At 42.6% G+C, this 9,329-nt stretch overlaps 1 protein-coding gene across 1 annotated transcript; it reads right to left on the bottom strand.

The window, feature by feature from the left end:
• Positions 1-1,270: 1,270 nt before the first annotated feature.
• Positions 1,271-7,894, bottom strand: LOC104950850 (cadherin-24-like). The gene is made up of 5 exons (XM_010777429.1): positions 7,859-7,894; positions 6,615-6,871; positions 5,333-5,469; positions 1,842-1,963; positions 1,271-1,315 (listed from the first exon to the last, which is right to left on the bottom strand). Exons 1-5 carry the CDS (start codon positions 7,892-7,894, stop codon positions 1,271-1,273), a joined length of 597 nt encoding a protein of 198 aa, XP_010775731.1.
• Positions 7,895-9,329: the final 1,435 nt, after the last annotated feature.

The raw sequence follows: 9,329 nt of genomic DNA, 5'->3' as shown, positions 1-9,329 counted from the left end.
CGATATGAGGCCAGGGAGGGTTCACCTGTCTTGATGGTGAATGTAGCTGCATGCTGCCATATCTGAACAGATACAGCTTGGTGCAGCTAAAGTGTATGTGCTTCTATGAATAGGCTTGAAGATGGAGCTTCCGTTTTTGAATGGAAACAGATTTGAAGTACTGTATGTTTCTCTTTAGGAGGCATGGCTGTGTAAGTTTACACATCGGCCATGTTGTTATCATTTAGAATTAGCAGGAATATATTTACCAGACTCACCTTCTTATGCCTCGCCCACACAAACACGGGTATTTTGATAGCGGTTTTCTATGCATTTTGGCCTTTCAAGCCACAAGCAAACTGCGTTTTAGGGCCTTCTTTGTAAAACTCCTTCATGTTCGGAAACGTTGTTATCAGTGTTTTTGGCTTGTGACGTTAAACTGTACGTGGTTATGTTCATTGTGAGTTGCCACAAAGTCGTGGTAGCGTCGTATTTTTTAAATCGGAAGGACAATATCTGAAGTCCGGACCTCATTTTGAAGGATTAGAACTATGACTGTGGGTCTGCTTTAACTTTAAAGTCATTCAGAGGGAGGGGGTGTCCTCTCTTCTCCTCTCCTCTGTGAGGAGCTGCTGCAGGGGGGGGTGCATGCTGCAGGACTTCCGTGGGGCGGGGGGGTGCATGCTGCAGGACTTCCGTGTAGCGGGGGGGTGCATGCTGCAGGACTTCCCGTGTAGCGGGTGTCTGCATGATTGATAATGAAATCCAACATTCAATGTTCTTGGGAGGCCGTTGTTTATATTTCTGACTCTGTAATACTGCTGCTACTTCCAGAAATGTTCTACGCTCGCTCATCTTCTCTCTTGTCTGCTCTATACATGCACGCGCCACACGTATCCCCCCCTCTCTCTCTTAAAGGGATAGGCTGGCCGCATCGGCATCGGTAAAATTGTTACTCCAAACATCAGCACTGGCAGACATTTTTTATATGGGTGCATCCCTAATATCATCATTTCGTTGTGTTTTTATTACGTTTGAAAACAAAGGAAAAACTAAATGTTTAAAAAGATTGAGTTTACATGTGGACTCGGATTTTTTGCGTAACATTTTAGCAGTAAAGACAAACTATAGCGATTTTCACCTGTTTACATGTATTAGAGCGTACATTTGAGTAAGTATCCAATGATGGCGCTAAATTAAAGTTAAGGGATCACAAAAGGTTCATCCTAAGGGGACTATGAATGTTTGTACACCATTTTGTGACAACCCATCCAGTAGTTGTGCAGATATTTCAGCCTGAATGAAAGATGCGAACCAGCATCCCCAGCGTTTGACTCTAACAGAAAAACAAAGATATCAAACCCAGATGTGCAGGACTTGAAAATGTTTTTATATATTATGAAAGACACTGTGGTAGATTCATTGATTCACAATACAAGAACTTGACAACCTGGGACTTCCCATAACCTTGAACTTTTTAAAATACCTTGTAAGGTTTTGACACTAGCTTCTTTTATACCTTCTTGACAAATCACAATGTTCTGCACTGCCAGCCACTTAAGAGAAACTGGAACCTGCATTTAGTATAACCACAGGAGTGTAAAAATATAGTCTCTGGGAATTATTCCCAGGGTGGTTGGAAAAGCCAAAACAGAACCTGTTACAACGACTATACATCCAATTATATTTTGTCAAGTTCCTGCAGAAGAAAAAGGACAATATACCACACCAATTTCCACTGGGATTGTCCCATTTTCAGACACACCAAAGCTTGTTCCAGGAGTTATTTTATAGACGTAGTGGCTTAACATCTTTGTATTGTAACATGCAGGCAAACACATTGACATTAAACACATACTGACCTGCCCGATGGTGGACGAGTCGCACATGGCTGTTGAGTATTGCCGGTCAAGTTCAGGTGCGTTGTCATTCAGGTCCAGTGTCTCTATTGCAACCAGAACTCTTGACACCTGGCTGGGATTGTCTGAAAGAGCCAATCAGAAACAGGCAGTTTACAATACAGCCCTCGAAGATGCCAGCAGAAAACTGTGTTTGGAAATAAATGTATGAATACAATTCCGAAATGCAACAATCAGTAGTGTTTTACCACAGAGGTGCCATGCACTGTATGCACTCCATTAAATCCATTCAATTGACCTCAGGTGGGATCAAGCTTTCCGGTCTTTGTCCGGAAACTTCAACAGCACTCGTATCACATTAGCGAGAACAAAATTGGCGAAATACACAGCAGCAGAGCATTTAGTTTAATTTGGATTGTGTGACAGCTCACAGGCTCCCAGCTGGAGTACCACTGCTGCTCCCATAGCAGTCACATTTTTCCACATCAAACTGTTCCATTCTTAGCCAAAGCATCTCACAGTGTCAAGTGTGTGTTTCGAAGAAAAAAGAGAGAGGAAGCCGAGGAGGGGTGTAGAAAGCAGTCAATCTGCATGCAGTCACACAAGAGCGAAGTTTAAACGGATTGGCAGAGGGTGTCCCATACCCAATTCACTTGGATATCTATACACACTTGAACATGAAGTTCTCACAGCCACGCTTGAAACGCACTCTGAGCTGAACATTCACCATTACATTTTAGGCTGCTCTTGTGTAGGGCTCAGGCAGGATCCTGGCTCACAAGCACCCACATCCAGTCATTTATTTAAGCAGCCGAGCCTGAGACACACTGGGCCACACTTTAAATTAAGACACACACACAAACACTCCCACACCATGTTCTCAAACCTAGAGCAGTAACACTGTGTCACAGATGACAGCGACTGCTTCCAGCCCCTGAAAAGCTGAAAATGAGCTCTCGCTGTAATGCTTCTGGGTGCTCTGGCATGCCCGTGGCCATGGCAGGACTCCTACTGCGGTTTATGTCAACTGTCTGTTTATTAGATCGAGCTCATTATTCCAGACAGGTACTAGCTGTGCTGCCATCCCAGTCCTACCGACACCGCCGCCACAAGGAGCCCTGAGTAGATTTAAGTAAAGATTAAGTCTGTCCAGAGCAAGACTTGGCAGGAAAACAACTTCCTCTCCTTGAACACAGCAGCCATCGGTCAGCATTCTCCATCAATATTCACACTTTTACACCAACTACTTTGATTGAGTTTTCAAAGGGCTGAGACAGGGATCCCTAATAATGGATTGGGACCTGCCAAGAATGACTTTTAGAATGTGCCAGGAGACTCGTGTTAATTAAAAGACATCCTGACAACAAAAAGAAATGTGGTTGTTTGATGATGCCTTCAAAAGTGACCCGCATGTATCAGCATTTTGTGATCTGGCACCCTTATCAGAAGAAGGCAGTCATTTGTAGTGCTTTCTTATAAGCATCTGAGTGTTTTCTAATCATCCAACACCATCGGCTTCTGCACAAAAACCTCAGATTTGGTTATTGGTACAAAATCTGACACAAATAGGAGTTGACAGAACCTGAACAAGTAGCATTGCCAACCAATGATAATCCCAGTTGATCTTCTGATGTGCTACATTTTGATGGTGTCAACAAATCCAATCAAAACACCAAAATCCAATTGATCATCATAACAAGTATTCTCAGTGTATTCAAAGTCTAATATACTGTCTTTTTTGTACCATAGAGATTCATTGTTTTCTAAAATGGCCATCCTTTTTGATTAGTTGATGTGTTTCATGTCCATACATTGACATTGATTGAACATTGATCTTGAAGTCTATTTTGAGTCAGTCCACTATTAGGTTTGCAGCTAGTTAGCGGTGTTACCGGTGTTACTGGGCGTTCAGGCATACCAGGATTCCATTACTTGCCAATCACCACGGCCGTCGATTTCCTTTTTTTTAAAGAAATCAAATCTATTTGGTTCATTTTCTACTGCCCAGGTTCATCAGATACAAATACCTTAAGAGAACAGAGCAGAACAGAGGAGCAAGACTCATATTGCTCGAATAACAAAACAGAGAGTGGACCAACAACACAATGGCTGATATTAAGGTGTATTAAAGTATCACGCATTTAAACCCAGTGTTATGAAGGAACCTTATAATGTTAACAAGGCGATCTGCCAATGGTTCTGTCCAATCATTGTTGGGGAACATCCCGCCCTGCAGAGAACACTTGAACGGAGAGGCCAATCACACAGTCATCCGGCGTTAAAATACAATTAGTTTCAACGTAATATGTTTTCCTGTAAAACATCTGGTGTTATTGGTAACATTGGTGTTTTCATAGGGTTTGTAACGTGTGGAAAAATATTCTATTAATACTCACTGGAGTTATTCCGTGGCTGAAAACACTTCCAAACAAATGCACTATTTCTCTTGTTCGAGTGAGGTTTACCAGAAGCTATATAACTCCCAGCTGTTAAATAAGATTATTCAGCCATTTAAAAGAAGGAAACTATATATTCATGACCTTTTAGGGAAACAATGGGCTTGGAATGAGTGCCACATTATGGAAATCGAAAAGCATTCAGAGGTTAGTTTAGCTCTTCTTTGCATTTGTCGACAACAACAAATATATACAAAATTGCCATCCATCTTGTTTAAACAAAAACACATGTTTTGTTTCTCATGCTGTCAGTCACTCTTCCTTTTCCCTACTGTCAAGGCAACAACTAAATGTCCCCAGGGGGTCTTCAAATGGCTTCTAGGGTTTTTACCATTTTGAATTGATGTACTTAACAGGACCAATACCAAAACGTGTTGGTTTATTAACACACAGAATAACTTTGTTTCAAAGTTTTGATTTTGGAAACAGCAGTTGACAAAACAACTTAACCGTGATCATGATTGAAAGTTCGAGAGTATCTACTAAATAGACCATGTGAATGTCATTTAATCTGTCCCCCTTTGTTCATTTGTTGTGTCTTTAGTGATTGAAACATAACCTTTGGAGGGCCTCAGGGTTTGTAGAAAGGCCTTGCCTTTTATCTGAAAGGTGTTTACTGTTCTCTGTAAAGCACTGGTTGCGACCGATTCTTCGCTTTAATTCTTTGTTTCCAGTTGAATCCTTATGAGAAGAGGTCTATCGCAGCATTTGATATCACACAGTATAGATCAATTGATCCTCAGGCAAGCTGTAACAAACTACTTGTGGCGCCAAACAGCATTCCCCTCATGGCTTGATGATTCCAGTGCTAAGCTGCTTAGTGGACTTCATCTCACAGTAGATGCTGTGCTTTTCAGATTCCGTGCCATTCACACTTCCTCAAATCTCTTAAACCCTTATGCTCATCAGTGAGTGCAGGTGTCAGTGGTATAAAAATGTAGGTTTCATTGAAGAGTTTTAGCTCCAAATAACAGTAACAATCCAATTGACAAGCTCTAGGATACAGTATCTTAGCGTCAAGTGAGAGAGACCTCTGACCTCTTTGTGTAGCGATGACAGTAATGTTGTGCCAATGGTCGCGTTCGCGGTCCAGCTCCATGGCGGTGGTGATGAGGCCGGTGTCTGGGGTGATACGAAACAGAGCCTCTGGGTCTGACTGAGGATCAATAGAGAACCTGAAGAAGAGAAAGTAGGGTGGGAGGAGAGAGATAGTTGCGTTGAGAAAAAGTGAAATGAGGAAGGGGTATAGAAAGAAGAAGTGACGGAAAGAAGAAAGCCGAGATGGCAGTGGGGTGCAGAGGGAAAGAAGCACACAGGGCAAGTGTGTGAGGGAGCGATAAGGAAGTCTGCTTTCAAATGGCCAAAGAATTAACATAGGGAGATTATCGCATCTGATAGGACCTCTTTTGAAGTGCCACCAATGATCTAAATATCTCTATGACTATACTAACTATCATTCCTCCCCACACGCTAACTCTCAGTACTTTTGCCCGTGTTAATTGGGACACAGCTTTACAGGCAAATCACTCACCCTCCCAGACTAAACCTACTGCAAACAGAAGAGAGAGGATAGGACCTCAAAAACGTATATGGCTACTGTCAGATCAAGGGAACAGTGAGTGAGCATTTGGTTATATTCATTTGGTGAGCTGTTACTGTTGTGTTCTGTTTCTTTTAGTTGAAAAGCAAAGTTTGAATTCAATCAAACAACTCTAAATCCCTCGCTTCAAACAAATCCTCTCCTCAAAAACATGAAATAAACGGGAAAAAATGAAACTCTTAGCACCAACTTGTCTTTGGTTTTTCAATCAGCAGCTTTGTTGTGGATAAAAATGGAATTGAATATTTGCATACTCAAAGGAGTGCTTTGGGATCTGTGCTTTTTCCTTTTTTCCCCTGAGAGTTAGATGAGATGCGCTCAATGAAGCTACAGCCAATAGCTGGTTAGCTTAGCTTTGCACAAAGATTGTAAACTGAGGGAAATGGACAGACGGGCTGGCTATTTCCGTCAGTTTACAATCTTTGTGCAGAGCTAAGCTGACCAGCTATTGGCTATAGCTTCATTGAGTGTACCTCATCTAACTCTCAGGGGAAAAAAGGAAAAAGCACAGTGACAAAAAAGGCAACAAATAAAGGTAACAAAATAAACCAGCACCTCTAAAGCTCATTCATTCTCAAGTTGTTTTAACATTTACAAAAATAGCTAAGCTAGTTGGCTAGCTAACCCATAGCAGGAAAGCTAACAAACATATTAAAAACAAGAATAAACAAAAGTTGTTCTGAAGTTTTATATAATATATGAGGACAGATGGCTCTGTACCTGATATTATTGGTAAGACCAGTATCCGGATCTACAGCGCTGACCCGGCCCACAGTGCAGGCTGGCGGGCAGTTTTCAGAAACATCCATATGGTATCTGGCTCTGGAGAACCTCGGAGGCTCGTCTGCATCCAGCACTGCTACTCTGATGGAGGCCCGGTCCTTGAAGGGGCCTCGACGCAAGAATCGAGGATCCACTATGGGGTTGAGAACCTCCACAGAGAAGGAGTAGGAGCTCCGGCTCTCATAGTCAACAGGCTGGGGAGAAAAATGGAGAAGAGTTAGTTAGATGGGTTAAAACATTTTAATATGGAAGCATCGACTTGTCTAAGGTTTAGAAGGGCATTGTGAAATAGGAAATTGTTGACACTTTTTGGTGGCAAATAATGCAAATGACCCGTTTTTGGTTCAAAGTTTCACACAAAATGTTCTACAGAAGACTTCAGAAGCAGAGAGATGGAAAATAATGAATTATCCCAACAGATAACAGCTACGGAGGCTAGAAAATGGTAACATCCAAAAATGATTTGGAGTAAATAATACCATGGCTACCTTGCATGGTGCAGCGTTTTGAATTTTTAAGTGTTACTTTGAAGGCTGATGTGGGTGGATGCTTAGAAGTTTGGTCTATGTGAAGTAGGAGAGACATTCATGAGGCGTTGATGTTACAGCATTGCAAATGAGATTCCCGATGCTCAAAGAGTTGAGAGGCTTCTTGAGAGCCACGACAATAAAGTAAAAATATGTTTGGATATGGGTTTGATATTGCTGTTCATGTCGGGATCTTCTTGAAATGCTAAGACTACATGATATATAGCTTTGGGCTTCATTGTCAGGGTGTTGAATGAAGAGGCTGTATTCCGAGGAGCAGTGTGAGATTAGTGCTATCTACAATCAGCACAGATGGATGGAAGCATGGGGTGTTAGGGATATTTACATTGAGCATTGTGTGGTTTTGGCAACACTCTTGAAATTGCGTTGGTGGATACCTGGCAGGTAGTGAGTAGTTTGTTCTATGTTACAAACATGTTGGTAGGAGTTCTTTCAGACCTCATGTGGGATTAAAACTTGCTTTTGTGAACATACAGAATGGATTCAGGCAATGTCGATACATAGTTGCCATAAGCAATATCCTTTCCTACATAGAAATTGAAAACAGAACCATTCACTGCATAAAGAACGCCCTTGTTTAAAACATCGTCTCAATCTCCATGGCAACTCAACGATAACAATAGGGACATGTACCTGGGAAGCGTTAAAAATTCCATTGTATCCGAGCATCTTCACAGGTATAAGAGATTTCATTTGGGATTAAGGCTCAGGCCCCAGAGATTGTTAGTTACAGAGAAGTTATGAACCCTATTTGTCTGAGGTGTCCGTGTGATTGCCCCCCCGCATTCCCACCAGCGGGACGCCTCTGAAGCGAATAGATTGCCTCTGATCAGGTTTGCTGAGATGATACTAAGGCAGAAGTACACTCGGGTAATCACATGCTGTCTCACACACCCTGAAATACATCTGCTGTTGATTATATTTTGCAACATGCTTCGGTCTGGGTCAGAAATACCTGTTTGAAGTGTCGGTGTGTGGGCTTGTGTGCAAGTACTAGTGGTTGTTTTAAGCCCGGGTGTCCTGAAATCCTCCCTCAGTGTGTGTGTGTGTCCTTAAGTAAGTGTGCATATGAATCCTCTCAGTGTGATTGGCACACAGCACCATGTTGGACAGAGGATAAATAGGCTCCCTGCCTATGCTGAATATTCTCTGTCCGATTCAAAAATGGAATAATCATTCTGAGGATTCCAACAGCAGTGGGAATATTGAAATCCTTTCACCCGAGCGCTCTACTTCCTTTCTGATCTTCATTTTTCCATTTCTTTTCTTATTCCGAGCCGTAAACACCGTTACAGAAAATCAGCGGTTTCAGAAAGTGGTGGAGATTGATTAAAGATTACACAGAGAAAAAGGGCGAGTTAAATGACATCGAAATGTGGGCAATTTGGACCATATCTCTGCAGCAAAGATAAATAAACAAGAGGAATTGTCCTGGGGGATGAGAGAGCGTGTGTGTTCACGAGGGGTTTAGGTTGAGACGGAGCGGAAGGGATCTCTAACGGAGACCCCATTACTGGGAGAGAGAGACAATCTGTCTGAGGAAGAGAGGTGTCACTTACACTGTGAGCACACACTCATCACCCCCCTCCCTCCCCTCATCCAGCACTCCATCACAGCCGTCCCCCCCTCCTTCGCCACCTCACATACTCCATCACCGAACCCCCACCCATCTTTTTCCCCCTTGTGTGTGTGCGGTTGGGACCAGTTCTGACAAACCCGCTCATTGGCTCGTACAGGAAGCACTTATCACACAGCGACTCCACTGTTGTTTTTATGTTTTTTCCTGTCTGCTACACGTCTGTGAACAGATGTGAACGTTCCTCACCAATGTTTTCACCCACAGTGCTCTGCTGGAACTTGCACACGAGCACCTTAAAGAGCAACTTAACACCTAGTTTTAGCTCGAACAGGACCTTTGCACAAATGTGTTTGAATCCTGACATGCACCATCCCCCTCATTACCCTCTGATCACCGACATATCGTTTCTCTCTCCCGCTGTCTTACTGATGAGTTCCATCCATTTATAGCCATTGTAGAGCCAAGATCATACATCTGGCTGTCAAGAAATGCAACAGTGGATACTAGGGATGTGTAAGTGTTGCT

This window comes from Notothenia coriiceps, unplaced genomic scaffold (assembly GCF_000735185.1).
Source record: "Notothenia coriiceps isolate Sejong01 unplaced genomic scaffold, NC01 NC01_scaffold00000339, whole genome shotgun sequence".
NCBI classification, from domain to species: Eukaryota; Metazoa; Chordata; class Actinopteri; order Perciformes; family Nototheniidae; genus Notothenia; species Notothenia coriiceps.
This window is presented reverse-complemented; position numbering and strand designations above follow the sequence as displayed.